The sequence below is a fragment of the Pinus tabuliformis genome, chromosome 9 (assembly GCF_031772625.1).
Source record: "Pinus tabuliformis cultivar Carrire ecotype Pingquan chromosome 9, CPIR1, whole genome shotgun sequence".
Taxonomy (NCBI): Eukaryota; Viridiplantae; Streptophyta; class Pinopsida; order Pinales; family Pinaceae; genus Pinus; species Pinus tabuliformis.
Genome location: NC_142307.1, coordinates 945,891,415 through 945,910,658, shown reverse-complemented (window position 1 = coordinate 945,910,658; position 19,244 = coordinate 945,891,415). Strand labels below are relative to the sequence as shown.

At 39.7% G+C, this 19,244-nt stretch overlaps 1 protein-coding gene across 1 annotated transcript in view; it reads right to left on the bottom strand.

Annotated features, from left to right (window-relative positions):
* Nucleotides 1–19,244, bottom strand: part of LOC149151867 (cactus-binding carboxy-terminal, cactin) — a 234,872-nt gene that overhangs the window by 50,032 nt on the left and 165,596 nt on the right. The window contains exon 8 of the mRNA XM_089438382.1: nt 18,588–18,872. Coding sequence (XP_089294508.1) covers nt 18,588–18,872 — 285 coding nt within the window. The remainder of the gene's footprint in view (nt 1–18,587; nt 18,873–19,244) is intronic.

Sequence of the window (19,244 nt, the reverse complement as noted above, 5' to 3'; positions counted from 1 at the left end):
AAAACACATAACCAAGGAGGCTAGAAATGGACTCTACAAATGATGATAAAGTTAAAATTTGCTTCAATGAGATTACAAAGTGAAAAAAGTGCTCTAATGAAGATATAAACTTGTAACCAATATATCAAATATCACTTGTTAACCAAGATTACAAGATCCAATTACCAAAGAACTTTAATGTTATTCAATGAGACGATTAAGGCAACAATAGCAACATCTCCTTATCACTTATGTATGCTTATTAGAAATTCTCTTTCAATTGCTAGATTTGCAAATTAGAACAAGAGAGGTCTACAAAATTGCAAGAGCGCAACTACAAGCAATAAGATGAGATTGCTAACAGCAAGACAAGTAAATGACATGCAACAAAAAGATTCAACTATGCAATGCAATTTGCAAGAGAGAAATTCTTATGCAGACGAGATGCAACTAGAGTCTAACCATGCACAATGAGGGAGAAGAAAGGTTAGTAACCAAACAAGGCTATCCTTGACAAGACAAGAGAGAAACCAATAGCAATGATAATATCTTATGAGTCTACTGCCCAAATGCTAATGAATTTGTCAAATATGCATTAGACATTCAGTGCCACTGTCAACAAAGATAAGATTGTTGTAGCTTACTACCAATGTATGACAGTCCACTTAAGATAAGATCAATGACAAATGCAAGCGAGGAAGAGCCTTGCACAAAAATCACATCAGATGCCAAGAGCACTTATGTTAGACCTTAGAAATATTACTGCAAACTCAAATCAGACCTCTGAACAATGCAATCAGTCAACTATAGCAATGATATCAGTCCTCAAAATCAAGATTGGTCACTAAAGATGTATGAAACAAGAGCCCAAAATAATTAAGATTATTCTTGCGATTAGAATGTACTATGTAGTGTTTAAGTGTTTTTAGGCTTATTTGTTAGGTCTGCTCTTGATGATTAGGGTCTGCAAACGATTGGTTTCAGATCTAATATTCCATGACAGTCATGCTGCCAATACCTCACAGCATAGCTAGAGCGGGCCGCTTTTCAGCCACGGTGACAAAGCCAGTCGAGTTAGCTCAGGCTTGGCCGAGCCGGCCGAGTCAGTCACCGGCTCGGTAACAACACGGCCAGCTGAACCATTTCAGCCACCGAGCCGACCCGACCAGGCACTAGCTCGGTCTAGCTCGGCCGTTTCAGTTTCGACTCGGTCGTTTCATAAAACATTGCATAAAATAAACACAGTACTTATCTCCCTTTTCTACTATAGCATTAAAGGGAAATTTCTGGAAATTTGTGACCACTGGGATTTTCAGATTTTCACAAATTTACATGCCTAGAATTTCTACTTTTCATAGGTCATCTCCTTGGAATTTGTGCCCAGAATTATGCCTTGAAAACTGTGTTGAAGGTGCCTCAAAATCTGTGCTAAAGGAGTGAAAGTCTGCCTCAAAAATTGTGCACGTCTGTTGCCTCGAAATTCGCGCTGACAGTGGTTGTTGTCCCAAAATTTGTGCCTCAAATTTCGGGCCTGACAGCAATAGAAACCTCCTTGAATTTCGAGTTGTTTTGCTCCTCAAAACATGTGCTACATCTCCTCGAAACTTGTGCCTCCTAGCCTCGATTTTCATGCCTGCTTCCTCTAGAAATTCGAGCCTCCTTCTCCTTGCTACAATCTCTCTTCCTTCATTAAGTTTTTCCTCTCCTCTCTTCTCCTCATGCTCTTTCTCAAGAGTGAAGTGAAGAATGAGATCCCTTTTCCCTCTTTTGTCTCCTTGGAAAAGATTGAACCCCTAAACCTAGGATCCAATGGCTAAGATTTAATCTTCAAATCTCAAAATGTGTGGTTGAGATCATTTCTCTCAAATGACCCCATTCATTCATTGGCCCCATCACTTAAGAGTCTCCTAGTACCCTTTTCAAGTTGTGTACCTTTTCTATTTTTTTCTCATAAAGTGATTTTTCAACTCACTTTAATATTAGAAAAGTACACTTAGTACTTTACACATAAAGTCACTTTATAAAGGACAAGTGACTTTAATATTAGAAAAATACATGGTACAACACTTCTTAGTACCTTTTCCACCCTTGACATTAATTGCACTCATAAATGTCATTGAGACAAAATCAATTAATGTGCTCACTAGGCTAAAAGGGATAAAAGCCTAGTAACACCTTTCCTAGGTATTATTTTCAACAGTCATGGAGCTATGACCTTGGATATGCACCTAGATCCCTGGGTCGGTGTTAGATCTTAAAATCATGATGGCACCTAGAGTGGCTAAAGCTTGAGTACACCTTAGTCCTATCGGATTAGAGTACATTGGTCAGGTATCTAATATGTAGCACTGCGTGTGTTGTGACTTTTATAAAAGTATATCACTTTGAGATCTACCACGTACCTATGTATATATGTAATTAAGAATACCTCCCTAGTTAAGAGGGAGTGTTGAAAAATGTAACTAGTTTCGGTTTTTATAATTGTATTTGAGTCATGTATTTGTCAAAAGAAAGAAAAAGAAATTTTATTGTAAAAGAAATTGACTTATTAAAGCATGGGTTTCATGATTGGGTCATTGGTTTATAGGTCAAAGCCTCCATTGTAGGCTTTTAGGGTTTATGTCAAGAGTCCTAGTCCTTGTCATCATGTAAAAGACCCTTCCTGGGCTTCATATATCAAAAAATAAATTTATTTTAATGTAAAATAGTCATTTAGGTCTCCTCCACCAAGTCGACCTCAAGAAGGACAAATCGACCTCATCAAGGGACTTCGACCTCACATATTCACTATATAAAGGCAGCAACTCAACCTCATTTGGAGGCTTGGAGCAGATCAACAACAAGTTCAATCTGTAGTTGTTGGAGGCCGAAAAGGGTGTGAAATTTAAGGAAGAGGAAGGAAACCCTAGCAAAGGAGAAGGAAGTCTTCGACAAGCATAAGAAATCAAATTTTTTCTCTCCTTGTCTCACACATGTGAAGTTGTTGGGTCGCTGGAAGGGTAGAAGTTGCAGTACTGTAGTTGGGCCGAAATTATGGAGTTGTTGGGGACCGAAATTCTGGGTTTCGTTGGGTTGTAGCTGTTGGCCAAGAAGAGACTACTAAAGTTTGTTGAATCATATTGGAAAGCTGACTTGGTGGGGGAGGAAGGTCTTTTGGTCAGGTCTAAGGTCTTGGTCTATCTCAATTTGATTAGTGGAAGAGTTTGACTGAGTTTTCCCTTAGAGAGAGGTTTTAGCCCTGGCTGAGTGCCTACATCTGGTGTCGTTGATCTTCATGTTTTTTATTTGATGATTGCTTGATGAAAATAAGATAAAAGAACATAAAGAAGATAATAAGAATACAAGAATAACATAAGTAATTATCAACATAAGGAAATATTTATGCCTTTCTAATTTTCTAATAGGCCCTACCAAGAAAGCCTCCCTTGTGTTGGGTTGTGTCTTTCATTAAAGAGAAGAGAGTAGTTGCTAAGGTGACAATGGTGACACTACCAAGTGTTGCACATTGTTTAGGTTACCTATTGAGGCTTTGCACTGTGTGACAGATTTTGTCGTAACATGCACCATATCCAAGAGGCAACTATAGTGGAAAATGTGGGTGAAAACATCCCAATAATATATGCATCCATGGAAAATCAACAAGCAAATCATCACTCAAACATGATTGAGATTGAAAGTACGACTATTAATCAACCTATTATAATTTCAACTAATTTAGGAGCAAGTCATAGTTACAATGTCCCTAATTTGGTAAAAAGATTTCAATTGGAGAGATGTAAGCATGATAAATCATGGTTAGTTCAATTGGATACTAGGACTAAAAGGAAAACTAATGAAATTGTCAATGGTTTCCCATTAGATATGCATGGTGTCTACATTGCTACAGACCTAAACATCTTACACATTGGTTGAAATGATGTTCTTAATGGAATGTACTAGTTGGATGTGCTACATGTCTTAAATTGTCATACTAAGACTTTCACTTGTCATGATAAAGAACGAAAGAAGAAGATAGTGGAAGGCATTCCTAGACCCATTTTTATAAAAGAGATTCCATCCTTACAACTAAAGAGATGCATAAGGAAAGGGTGTTAGTTGTGTGCAGTCTCATATGGAAGGGCTAGCAAAGTGCACAAACCCAAATCTTGAGGAGATTCCATCCTTACAACTAAAGAGATGCATAAGGAAAGGGTGTTAGTTGTGTGTAGTCTCATATGGAAGGGCTAGCAAAGTGCACAAACCCAAATCTTGAGGACTTCCAATGCTATAATAGTATGCATATGTATTTGGGGAAATACTAGGTTTGCCACCAAAAAGGGATTGAATTCTCTATTAATTTGATGCCTAAAGTTGCTCTGGTATCTAAGACTCTGTTTGGAATCAATATACTTGAAATGAAGGAGTTGCAAATGCAATTAAAATAATTGTTAAAGAAGTAGTATATATGCCCAAGTGTCTCTTCTTGGGGAGCACCAGTCCTCTTTGTAAAGAAAAAGGATGGCACTTGGCATCTATGCACCTTCATTTGCTTAATGAATGGAATATTTTAAAATTACTTGGATAAGTATGTCATTATAATTCCAAAAGACATTCTTATTTATTGAGAGCCAAAGGAGACGCATGAAAAGCACTTGAGGTTAGTACAAGTGCTAAGAGAACATTAGCTATATGCTAAAATAGGCAAGCATTTCTTTTTTAGAGGCAAATTCATTACTTGGTACACGTCATCCCTGAGCAAGGAATAGTAGTAGATCTAAAGAACATTGAAGCCATTAGGGGTGACCTACAAAGAAGAAATAGTAGAGGCAAGGTCATTCGCAACACATGCTAGACACTATAGAAGATTCAATGAAGGATTCTCCAAGATTGTTCATCTCATTACATCATTGCAAAAGAAGAAAGTTAAATTTGAATGTACAACAAAGTGCGAAAAAAAATTCCAGTTGTTAAAGGAACTTCTTATTAGTGCACGCATTCTTAAGATGTCTGACCCAAATGAACATTTGTGGTATGTAGATATGCTTGCAAAAAGGGGCTTGGTGGAGTTCATGCTCAAAATGCGCATGTGATTTGGTATGAATCTAGGAAGCTTAAGGAGCATGAAAAGAATTACATCACATATAACTTACAACTTACAACAATAGTGCATGCACTAAATATGTGGAGACATTACTTGATGAGGCAGACATTCAAGAGTAAGCCACAAGGGCCTAAAATATTTATCTAAACAACAAACTTTTAATGCTAGGCAAACAAGATGGCTGGAATTTCTCAATAAATGACTTTGATATTAAACATCTCAGAGTGGAGGAGAACAAGTTTGTGTTAGCTTTTGGTAACTCAGAGGTGCTTCTGCATTAGCAGTGCCTAGCATGTAGAAGTGGCCGAGAACATTTCTCTCTCTAGGCACTTTATTTTATAAAGTTGAAAAGTGTATTTTCTATAATTAACGACTAAAAAGTGATTTTTTATAAAGTGAGTGTGACTTTATAAAGTTGAGTCACTTAAGTGATTTAAGTGGGCCCAATGTGAAATTAAGTCATGACCATTGATCTTGAGATGGCCAGATTGAATCTCAGCCATTGAGATCTAGGGTTAGGGATTTTAGTCATTAATGAGAAATAAAAAGAGGAAAGGGAGAGAAGAGGTACATTATTTTGAGGAGAAAGGAGGAAGAGAAAAGAGCTGAGAAAAATGTGAGCAGGAGGCTAAGAAAGAGGGCACACTTCCCAAGGTAGTTTCCAGCAATTAAATGCAGAAGTGAGTAGCACAACTCCCAAGGCAATTTTCCAGCATTAAATTGCACTGTACAATGCATTTATTGTGGGCACAGAAATTGAGGCAGGTTTGCATGAATTTCAAAGCAGTATTTATTGCTGCAGTAGTTTCGTACAGGCCATACTTTCCAACAGTGAAATTGGACACAAGATTCGAGGCAGATCAATCATCATACAGCATTTAATGCTGTAGCGGACCATACAACAATACAGAAATTCTGGCATGAATTTCAAGAAGTCTGGGTGTTGTTTTTGAGGGGAAATTTTGGCACAGATTTCAAGGAGATAAGTACAGTTTCGCTGGAAATATTCTGTTGTAAATTTTCTGAGAGCTCTTTAATAAAATTCCTCTTCTCACTGGTTTTCCATTCGCGGTTTTTCCAGGGGCCTTGCCCAAAATCCTATGTGTCTCGTGTGTTTTCTACAGTTTATTCTCAGCTGTTAAAAATCAGATTGGATGTGTTTAAGTCTGATGCATTAGATGTGAAATTTTTTATTGGAGACTGAAATCAGAGTTTGACTAAGTGTTTGAAAAAAGTCCTACAAGAGAAAACTAGATTGTAGGTGAAATTTCAACAGTTTGTTAATGCACTTACAAAAAGAGTACATGCAATGCATGCTACAGCCATTAGTACTTGCTAATCTGATTTTGAGGAATAGAATTATTGAGGTCATTACCTCGGATGAATTTCACTTGATTTTTCTAACTGAACAACATTGGGAATCACCCCTCAATCAATTTTATACCACATCACCCATGGAATTCAAGGCACTATGGTCACGAAGAAAATTTCAGGTATTACTTTGGTGTTTTTGGTTCTTCACACACAGATCTGCATTTTTCCAGTACAGATTTTATCTGTTTTATAAGATATTTGCATGGAAAACAAGGTTATTTGATTTAAATAGATGCAAATCTGCATATCACTTTCTAACTGGAATTATTTTAATGCAGATATCAGTTCTGATATTTAATTTAGAGCCAGCTGTTTCACAGATCTAAAGTGACTTTGGCAGGCAAAAGTTGAATTTTATCCAAAGATTGCATATGGATCCCCCATGGGGATAGTGTTGAGAAATCTATAGGGCAATAGTTAAGATAATTCATCTTATACTTGATAACTGCTTGTGATGTCTTTTTACTTTTTCTTACTTATTAGCCTCTTCTCTTATTATTATGTTATTCTTATCATCAAACAGCTACCAAAACCTCTAGACCAAGACCAAGTCCAACCTTCTTGATGATGTGCTTCCTTTGTCCAAGTCAAACCCAGTCAAATCTCTTCTAGCAGCACAACTTCGACCCCCAGCAACAAAATTTCAGCCTCTATTGCAGGTCTGAAATTTTCAGCCCTTCCAACTACTGTTGCCTCCACACATGTGAGCTAATTTAGGGCTTCCAAGGCTTCTTGAGACCTTCGCTTGACTTTCTCCTTCTTCTAGGGCTTGAGGATGACCTAATGAGCCTTCCTTCGACCTTCTTTCTGCACTTTCTCCAAGTTCGATCCTGCAGCAGCAAAACCCTAACCCAGCAGCAGAAACCCTAGTCTCCTTCCTTCACACGTGTGAAGAGAGAGAGAGAAATAACCCAATCACTTGATCTTCATCCTTCTTTCTTCGCTAGCTTGATGAGAGAATGAATTGTGTCCATAGGAGGTCAAGTTCCTTCTTATATATAGGCTTCCAAGGTGGACGAAGTACCCCAAATTAGGTCGACTTCTTAGCTGTCGGGCCAACTTGTCCTTGGAGGGTACTTTAACACTTTTAAAAACAAAAATAATTCTTTTTACAAGTTACAATGTGCCCGATGAGGTCTTCATTATATGAAAATGACTCTTTTGACTTCTTGACCTAGGGAAAACCCTAGAAGCAGGTGCTTGACCTCTAATATAAAAGACCCTGAGCATAAAACCCATGCTACAAAAATAACAATAATAATTTTTCTTTCATATACAATATACAAGACTCAAAAGTACATTTTATATTTATGAAGACCGAACCTAGTTACACATTTTTCAAAACTCCCTCTTAACTAAGGAGGTATTCATAAATGGTACATGGACATTCTCAATCTAAAGAGATTTCATAAGAAGAGTCAGATTGGTAAGCCATTTGTTTAGCATCATACCAACTAGCATTGTCACATAGAAAGGCCTTGACTAACAGCTCTATCTCTCCACAAGATCAGAGCACAATGCTGGCGAGACCAATGACTGATAGACACCATCATCATTGTCTCTCAAGGCACATACCCCACCCGGGTGTTCACAGGGTATGTCCTTCCAGGACTATTCTTATCTTGGATTCCCAATCCTCAAAGAATATCGGTCCTCTACGACTACTCTTATCTTGGATGCCCTACCTCATCCTCAAAGAGTATCGAATGCCAGATGCTTACCCAATCCTCCATTCTTTCTTCCCAAAGTGAAGACAAGAATGATGTGTCTATCTCTCCCTCTCAACTAGGGAGGATATATCAACCAAACCAAGCTTGTCTCTTAAGTACACAAGCTTCTTGTTAGGAAGAGATTTTGTCAAGATGTCAGCTACCTGTTCGTTAGTGGAGATATATTGTAGTTGCAACACTCCATCCTGCACCAGCCTTCGAATGTAGTGATACACGTTATTTATGTCTTTTGTCTTTCCATGAAACACTAGGTCTTCAGACAACCTTATACAGCTAGTGTTGTCACAATGTATCACCGTAGGGTCCATTGATCTTTCAATGGCTACTTGACCTCTAAAATAAAAGACGTTGAGCATGAAACCCATGCTACAAAAATAACAATAATAATTTTTCTTTCATTTTACAATATACAAGACTCAAAAGTACATTTCATATTTATGAAGACCGAACCTAGTTACACATTTTTCAACACTCCCTCTTAACTAAGGAGGTATTCATAAATGGTATATGGACATTCTCAATCTAAAGAGATCTCATAAGAAGAGTCACATTGGTAAGCCATTGGTTTAGCATCATACCAACTAGGATTGTCACATAGCAAGGCCTTGACTAATAGCTTTATCTCTCCACAAGATCAGAGCATAATGTTGGCGAGACCAATGACTGATAGGCACCATCATCATTGTCTCTCAAGGCACATACCCCACCCGGGTGTTCATAGGGTATGTCCTTCCAAGACTATTTTTATCTTGGATTCCCAATACTCAAAGAATATCGGTCCTCTACGACTACTCTTATCTTGGATGCCCTACCTCATCCTCAAAGAGTATCGAATGCCAGATGCTTACCCAATCCTCCATTCTTTCTTCCCAAAGTGAAGACAAGAATGATGTGTCTATCTCTCCCTCTCAACTAGGGAGGATATATCAACCAAACCAAGCTTGTCTCTTAAGTACACAAGCTTCTTGTTAGGAAGAGATTTTGTCAAGATGTCAGCTACATGTTCGTCAGTGGAGATATATTGTAGTTGCAACACTTCATCCTGCACAAACCTTTGAATGTAGTGATATTTGTTATTTATGTGTTTTGTCTTTCCATGAAACACTAGGTCTTCAGACAACCTTATACAACTAGTGTTGTCACAATGTATCATTGTAGGGTCCATTGGTCCTTCAAACAAGTCGGACAGCAGCTTCCTCAACCAGACAGCTTCTCTTCTTACTTCACAGGCTACAACATATTCAGCCTCATCACTACTCAAAGCAATAGATTCTTGCTTTCTGCTCATCCAGGAGACCATGGAGGATCCCAAACTAAAACATCCTCTAGTAGTGCTTCTTCCATCCTGCTCACTGCCTCCCTAGTTAGAATCTATATATCCAATCAAGTGGACACCATTCCTCTTATCATACTTTAGGCAATAGCAGATTGTTCTGAAACGAACAAAGTTCGTTCTTTAAGTCAAATACTCCAAAAGACTTGGAATATGTAGATCTCCATTGAAATACAAGAATATATATTAAAATGTATGAATGAGAATGATGTTACAATTGAAATTGAAGGCATGCTTATATACCCTATGCAGATGTCCCTTTATGAACGGTCATGTCTCCTTAGACATGCCTCTTTGTTTAACTATTTATTATTTAATTACATATTATTATGATTATTATTTATTACCTATATTTATTACTTTTACATAAATTATATTCATAGCATGTTCCTTGCAAATATCTCAGTATATGTTTGGATGATATCCAATGATCATGCTTGGGCTCTACTTGGAACTAACTAAGGACATTCACTACAAAACATATGTCTGGTCAAGTATTCACTAAGAACATCAGCGAGCCAATCAATTGCCTATACCTGGTCGGATTCACTAGGCTTGATTGGGAACTTCTTAGCCTTTTCAAGTTTGTGATCATTGGAGTTGTCATAGGTTTGCAATCCATCACGTCAAACTTTTTCAACATCTCGATCACATACTTTCATTGACCTAGATAAATCTCATCAAGTCCTTGCCAAACTTCCAATCCCAAACAATAGTGCATCAGCCCTAGATCCTTCATGTCGAATTATGCTGCTAGTTACTTCTTGCACCCTTGGGTACAACCTTCCACACCTGTCATGAGAAGATCATCCACATACAAAAGAATGATTACGGGCTCATCCTTCACAACCTTGATATATAAATCTAGATCAGCAAAACTCTTCGAGAAGCCCAATCTTTGTAGATATGCATCCATCCCTGCATACCATGCCCTTGGTGCTTGCTTAAGGCTGTTGATTTGGGGTAGCATCGAATGTGCTCTAGCCACGAAATTTGGTGTAGAGGTTGGGGCACATGAGATCTCCAATACCCAGAAAGGGTTTGGGTAGATTCTAAACAAATCAAGAGATATTAAAATAATTAATATTTTTAATGGAGTCCCTAAGTTTAGACTTACGGAAAATAAAATATTAATGTGTATTAATATGAATCTGTGTTAGAATGGTCCAAAAGACATGGATCAAGCCAGATATAATCTTAGCCGTTGATAAGGGACCTAATCTCAATCGTTGATATGTCAACAGGAAAAATATAAGAGGCTTGAGGGTCACTTGCAGAATACACCAAAGAAATTAGTCATTCTATTCTCTAGAGCGGGGTTTGCTAAGAGAGATAGAATTAGTGATCGGGAGATGCAACTGAGGGGCATTTGAGTACAGAGAGATAGAGGGGCAGAGATAGTGCTAGGAGAGCAGCATAGTAGCCGGGGAGAGTGACGCAGAGCCAGCCAGGGATCATGCAGAGGCAGCCGGGAGTTGCTCAGGGCCTTAAAGAGGCCAGCGTCACTAACGCAAAGGGCCAGAGGGCTGACGCGGGGCCTCCCAGGGCTGACGCAGACCCATCCGGGGTGACACAGAGCCTGCGTGAGGCAGAGAGGGGCTAACGCAGTCCAGAAAGAGGCTGACACTAGGGTTTCTGGGGCATATTTGTGCTGAGTAGCTGCCGGAAGGATTATCTGGGGTTTCAATCAGAAGATTTGTCAAAAACAGAGAGGTATTACTGCCAAGGAAATTCTCTATTGGGTAGGCCAGTTTCAGAACCCAGATTGTACTCTGATATTGTTTAATAAGAAAACCCTCAAATAGCTGCACCAGTTTTCCCACATTGGGTTTTTCCAGAGACATTAGTCCAAAAATAATGGTGTCATATGGTGTGTTTGTTTCTGTTTCTTTTAGTTGTTGATCTATAATATGTTGAGCATGCACTTGTGTTTATTTTCGGTATTTACATTGTAAATAACTTGTTAAGAAAAATAACAAGTAGGTAGGAAATTAGGAATAAATCAAATAAAGTGCATGGAAGGTTTCTAACTAAGTAAACTTAGAAACTTCAACATGGTATCAGAGCGTGATTGCAGATCATAGGAGGACTAAAGGACATCAACCGAGCAGAGCAATAACAGCAGAAAACAGTTGTCCCGAGGTGACAGAAGCTGTTTCTAACAAAGCAGCAACAAGGAAGGGTGACGCAGTGCCTGCATCATCAAGGGTGAGTCGGGAAGAGGCAGCGCAAAGGCTAAGGAAGGCAAAAGAAGCCTCACGCAGAGCCACGCAGTAGCTGGGAGGGCTGACGCAGTTGGCTGAGGAGGCCGGGTTGCTGGTGCCGGGATTGCGCAGAGCCTAGGAGCTCTCACCTTCAGGTTGTTGGGGTTTAGAAGGCTGCGGGAATATTGCAGAGTGGAGTTGGTGAGGTACTGTAGTCAGAACAATACCTGACAGAGCAAGGCCAGAGGAGTTGCTACCAAGGGTTTCTAGCCGAGGAACCCGGATCAGTGGTGCGGTTGCACAAGACGATTAGAGTAGGGGGCATCTCGACAGCGGCAGAAGGATTTCCAGGAGGGAAATCAGGACTCAGAGGGAGTCTAGAAGAGAACTTCCAGACGGGAAGTAGAGACTCAGAGGAGTCGAACAAAGAACTTCCAGGAGGGAAGTAGAGGAGCATCATGGCACTACACGGAGTAAGAGACTAGGATAGACTGGACAGAGCATCGAACTTCGCAGTCTGGAAGGCCAGAATCTTATCTGTACTTGACAGGAATCGTGTCAAGAACTTCGCCTTAAAGGTAATAGCTATCCCAGTCGACCCCAATGATAATGGCAAGTACGAGGAGGTGATGGCGAGGGCCAAGAGCATTATCCTTGACAGAGTCAAGGATCATGTAGTACCACACATAGCCGAAAAGGAAACGACATTTGAGATGTGGGAGGCTCTCAAGAAGCTATACCAGCATACTTCTGTGCAGAAAAGAATGTTGCTTGAGAATCAGTTGAGGTCGTATCAGATGAAGAAGGGAGAACTGATTGACACCTTCCTCGAAGGACTAAATGAGATCCGAGATCAGCTGACTGCTATAGAGGTGACATCGGATCAGGCGCTGATGGTGAGGACAGCCCTGAATGCTGTCTCAGAAGACTGGGAAGTATTTGTCCAAAGTATACTGGACAAAGGGACACTTCCACCTTGGGACGAGATGTGGGCAACTCTTCGCCAGGAAGAGATTAGACGGCAGTCGAAGACGGGTAGCAGCAGCAAGGGGATCAAAGTCAAGCAGGAGGAGGAAGATGTGACCCTAGCATCTGAGGGAAAGCAGGAGAAGCTGAAGAAGAAAGATCTCTCCAAGATCAAGTGCTTCCACTATGGGGAGGTTGGGTCATCATGCAACCTAGTGTCCAAGGAAGAAGAGTAAGGGAGAGTCTTCTGAGACTAAAGCAGCGCCAGCACGAGCAGATAAGGAAGTTTTGACAAACGATGACTGTGCCATGAATGCACACGCACCACTTGAGCGGAAGTGGGGAGACATCGAGTTGTAGTCAGGCGGACTACAAGCGATGAGGGACGGGATCCTCGAGGTACCCAACCTCTTGGATTAGACCTTGCTACGGGAGCCCCGACGAGGAGTAGCAGGACTGGTTGAGTCGGGTAGAGACAGATGCGGATGGAGCAGCAGAGAGACCTATAGTGCAGGAGTCCCGAAATAGCGCGAGGCTAGCAGGCTGCAGCAGTGCGAGAGGCACAGGAGTGTTGCACCAGTGCAGGATGGCACAAAGAGGTGTGCAACAGTGCGAGATGCAGGGAGTTGTTGCAGTAGCGCAGAGGTCAAAGAGGGAGCACTTGTCAGTGGCAAAGTCAGCTTCAGCATCAGTGGGTGTCTCTAGCCCAACAGAGAGGTCAGATTGGGAGATCAGTTACTTACTCCTCAGTAACTGATGCAGAGCGAGCTGTCCTTACTGCATCTGTACGACAGCTCCCTCTGCAGCACGGATGCAGAGGGAGCTGTCGTACAGATGCAGCAGTGGCAGTGGCAGAACCATGGGCAGCAGTGCAAAGGATGTAGGTCAGGAAGGCTTAGCATCAACACAGGTACCGATGCCGAATGATCAGAGTAATACTCAGTGAGGAGTATTGCTAGAGCACAGTCCTCGCTAAGAGGGAGTGTTGATTTAGGGTAGCATCAGATGTGCTTTAGCCACGAAATTTGGTGGAGAGGTTGGGGCACATGAGATCTCCAATGCCCAGAAAGGGTTTGGGCAGATTCTAAACAGATCAGGAGATATTAAAATAATTAATATTTTTAATGGAGTCCCTAAGTCTAAACTTAGGGAAAATAAAATATTACTGTGTATTAATATGAATCTGTGTTAGAATGGTCCAAAAGACATGGATCAAGCCAGATCTAATCTTAGCTGTTGATTAGGGACTTAATCTCGGTTATTGATATGTCAACAGAAAAAGTATAAGGGGAGGCTTGAGGGTCACTTGGAGAATACACCAGAGCGATCAGTCATTCTATTCTCTAGAGCAGGGTTTGCTAAGAGAGATAGAATTAGTGATCGGGAGATGCAACTGAGGGGCATTTGAGTACAGAGAGATAGAGAGGCAGAGATAGTGTTGGGAGAGCAGCGTAGTAGCTAGGGAGAGTGACACAGAGTCAGCCAGGGATCACACAAGGCCACGCAAAGGCAGCCGGGAGTTGCGCAGAGCCTCAAAGAGGCTAGCGTTGCTGACGTAGAGGGCCAAAGGGCTGACGTAGGGCCTCCCAGGGCTAACGCAGAGCCAACGTGAGGCAGAGAGGGGCTAACGCAGTCCAGAGAGAGGCTGATGCTGGGGTTTTTGGGGCAGATTTGTGTTGAGTAGCTGCCGAAAGGATTATCCTGGGTTTCAATCAGAAGATTTGTCAAAAACAGAGAGGTATTACTGCCAAGGAAATTCTTTGTTGGGTAGGCCAGTTTCGGCACCCAGATTGTACTCTGATATTGTTTAAAAAAAAAACTCTCAAATAGTTGCACCGGTTTTCCCACATTGGATTTTTCTGGGGACATTAGTCCAAAAATAATGGTATCATATGGTGTGTTTGTTTCTGTTTCTTTTAGTTGATGATATGTAATATGTTGAGTATGCACTAGTGTTTATTTTCAGTATTTACATTGTAAATAACTTGTTAAGAAAAATAACAAGTAGGTAGGAATAAATCAGATGAAGTGCATGGAGGGTTTCTAACTAAATAAACTTAGAAACTTCAACAAAGGCCATACAATGTCTTCTTTAACCTGCAAACATAAGTTTCTCTATCTTTGACTTCAAATCCCGAGGGCTACTCTATATAGACTTCTTCATCAATAGTGCCATTCAGGAATGCAGTCTTGACATACATTTAATGGATGTTCCATCCCATCGATGTTGCCAAAGAGACTAGTGAACATATAGTTGTATACCTTGTTGTAGGTGCAAATGTCTCTTCATAATCGATGCCTTCCTGTTGAGAGAAGCCCCTAGCCACAAATCTTGCCTTATATTTATCAATACTTCCATCTGCTGCATGTTTAATCTTGTAGAGCCATTTGGAATTTACCATAGATTTGTCTTCAAGCCTAGATACAATCTCCCAAACTCCATTTTTCATTATTGATTGATACTCTTCATTCATGGCATCCTTCCATTCTTGATGTTTAACAGCCTCTTCAAAGGTGGATGGTTTTGCTTCTATTAGTTTCGTCATATAGGCTGCATACCCAAAATATCTTTTGGGCTTCTTGCTTTCCCTAAATGTGCCTTTGGTTGCTCCATGTCCCTCTGCATCTAAAAGAGTAGATTTCAACCAATTAGGTCTCTTTCTACTTTTAGGGATGACCACAAGTTGCACGGGTTCATTGGGACCTTCATCTTCATGATTTGAATCTTCTTCCTCCCTGGTACCTTCCTCTTCAAATATAGGAATTTCTTCGTCATCAGAGTCCATCGGGAGGTCTTTTGATTTCTTAAATGCAATACTTTCATCAAATATCACATCTCGACTAACTTCTATTCGGTGTCCTTCCTTTATGTAGATCCTATATGCCTTGTATTGTTGTAGCCAACAAATGTTCCCTTCATGCATGTAGGAGCCAACTTCTTTCTCTTATTCTTTAACAAGTGAATATAGACAAGACAACCAAATATTCAAAGATGGTCCACGCTTGGTTTCTTCCCAGTGAATGCTTCTTCAAGAGTCATGTTGTCTAGTGATCTGTGAGGACTTCAATTTTGAATATATATAACAGCCTTTGTTGCTTCACCCCATAGAAATTTTGGCAAATCTTGATCATGTAACATGGCTCTTACACTTTCTTCAATAGATCGATTATTTTGTTTTGCAACTCCATTTTGTTCGGGATTGTATGGGACTATCAGCTCCCTCTTAATCCCAAACTCCTTACAAAAAGCTATGATTTCCTTTGAAGTGTATTCTCCTCCATTATCGGACCTTAGAATCTTTATTCTTCTTTTTGTAAGGTTCTCTACTTCAGCTTTGAATTCTTGAAATTTGATGAATACTTCATCCTTGGATTTCAGCAAATAAACCCAAGTTTTCCTTGAATGGTCATCAATGAATGTCACATAATATAGATGACCTCCAAGAGACTTTGTAGACATAGGACCACAGACATCAGAATGAATGAGATCCAAAATTTCTTTTGACCTTGAAGCACTGCTTCCAAATGGTCTCTTAACATTTTTTCCTAATGCACATCCCTTGCATACTCCTTCATGATCCTCCTTGAGTTTGGGGATGCCATTTACCATTGAATTTAGAGTTGGTAAGATTTTGTAGTGAAGGTGACCAAACCTTCTATGCCAAAGTTCACATGGGCTTACTTTAATGTGAACCAAAGCTTGAGAGAGAGGAGTTAGCAATCTATAGAGTCTTCCTTCATGAATCCCAATCATCTTTGCATTTTCGATGCTAGAGTTTTTATCCCATACTACAACCTTTCCATCTATAAAAGTGACTCTATCTCCCTTATCTTCTAGACATGAAATAGAAAGTAGATTCTTTTGCAAACCTGGAACAAATAGGATGTTATTGAGATGAATATTTCCTCCATTCTCTAGCTCCAGCGAGGTTGATCCAATTCCTCTTACAGGATAGCTCTTCTTGTCACCAAGCTCAATGAAGTAAGAAGATTTTCCTCTTGATAAGGTCTTTAGTTGCTTGTGCTCACCAGTCATATGTCTTGATGCTCCACTGTCGATTACCCAAATGTTCTCATCTTCAAATGTGCCAGTAAGTGTTGAGAATAGTCCTTCATCCTCTGTAGATGTCTTGGTCGTGTCATTCTTGATAAATAGAAGATTCCACAATGCCTTGACTTCTTGAAATGACTTGCTACCGTAGAACACTTCTTTAGAAACTTCTTCAAGGAAGTAGTGATCTTCATCATGCCCTCAACCAACCTTAGCTCTGATACCATGTTGAAAAATCTATAGGGCAATAGTTAGGATAGTTTCTCTTATACTTGATAACTACTTGTGATGTATTTTTACTTTTTCTTACTTATTAGCCTCTTCTCTTATTATTATGTTATTTTTATCATCAAACAACTATCAAAATATAGGGTGCAAGCCAATGCCAAAAACTCCCTAGATGACAAGAAAACCCACAAATCTCTTCTTTTCTTATAGATTCTTCAGTTGACGGATTCCAAGACCTCTAGACCAAGACCAAGTCCAACCTTCTTGATGACGTGCTTCCTTTGTCCAAGTCAAACCCAGTCAAATATCTTCCAGCAACACAACTTCAACCCCCAGCAATAGAATTTCAGCCTCTACTACAGGTCTGAAATTTTCGGCTCCTCCAGCAACTGCTACCTCCACATGTGTGAGTTAATTTAGGGATTTCATGGCTTCTTGAGACCTTCGCTTGACTTTCTCCTTCTTCTAGGGCTTGAGGATGATCTAATGAGCCTTCCTTCGACCTTCTTTCTACACTTTCTCCAAGTTCGATCCCACAACAGCAAAACCCTAACCCAACAGTGGAAACCCTAGTCTCCTTCACACATGTGAAGAGAGAGAGAGAGAGAGAGAAATAACCCAATCACTTGATCTTCGTCCTTCTTCTTCCTTCGCTAGCTTGATGAGAGAATGAATTGTGTCCATAGGAGGTCGAGTTCCTTCCTATACAGAGGCTTCCAAGGTGGACGAAGTACCCAAATTAGGCCGACTTGGTCTTGGAGGGTATTTTAACACTTTTAAATACAATAATATTTATTTTTACAAGTTACAATGTGCCTGATGGGGTCTTCATTATACAACAATGACTCTTTTGACTTCTTGACCTAAACCCTAGAAGCTCTAAATGGGTGCTTGACCTCTAAAATAAAAGACCTTGAGCATGAAACCCATGCTACAAAAATAACAATAATATTTTTTCTTTCATTTTACAATATACAAGACTCAAAAGTACATTTTATATTTATGAAGACCGAACCTAGTTACACATTTTTCAACAGATAGCAAGCACTAACTTGAAGTGCAGAGACACAACAAGGTGACACTGTACTTTCTCTAGTTGATATTTGGAACCGAATGGCATTTAATGTTAATAGAGCCTAAACAGTACTTATTACCCTTCACAACTCAAGAAAAGAGGAACTAGGAAAGATGTAACCACAACAAAATATATGGCTGTGACAGCTCTTTACAAATGTAAATTACAAAATACACAAATTTCTTACGCTTGTTTAGAAGATAAAAAGCCACTGCCACTACAGAGAGGATAACAAAAGCTTACTGTGATATTGTATGAGAAAGCAAAGTGAGTTACCGAAATCCAAAACTATTAAGACATTCTGAGAAATAACAATATTTACATCTGATTTTAACAGACTATCAAATGCAATAATCACAAAAATATCAGCTACTTCACATAGGTTATGTGCTCCACAAACAAAGATAAATAATTTCCTAACGAGTTTGGTGCATTTTCTAGTTTAGAATGACCTAAGTTGACTACAGATTTGTGAAACAAAGTATTCATAAACTTCAGTAGAAATGGCAATAAATTTTACAAAAAATTAAAATAGATTTACTACTATTGAGACCAGAAAAGTAATACCTTTGCTTTATAGATCTGAAGCCGCTTCAACACTGCCTCCCAATATTCTACAACTTTTGCAGTCCCAGAAAGCATTTGAGATTCAATTTGACACTGTAACTCATACAGCTCATTGTAGGTTTTACCTTGCAATAAGCTCCTAACTTCTTCATCAATGCTAGAATGTAAGCCTCTCTCTTCTGCAAGAAGCTCTGAGGGTGGCTGCTCTCCACGCACCCGTGCTCGGTCAAGTGCATCCCTTTTACGAGCCTCTGCTATCTCCCAGTCACAGACAACCATTAAAGCCTATTCCAAGAAAACCATTAAATAGTCAGTCATGAGAATCTTGTAGCCTGTCCCAATTACACAATAAAATGTATTTACTATTAATCTGATTCCTTCAGGGCTTTATATGCATCCAGACATGTGAATCAAAGATTCCAATGTTATGACCCTGTGGAAGGTGAACATATACCTCCCATGGGATAATAACAACCAATCAAGGACAAAATTTATTCAACATATCACATATTTTGAGGATCAACAGACTATCTAGTTTAGTAACATACCAAAATTATCAAGAGGTGGTAAAGAATGGTCTATATGTCTGAATGATAAAACAATAAATATTTTGCTGCCAGGCAAGAGTCATTCTAATACTTAAAACTCCTTATATCT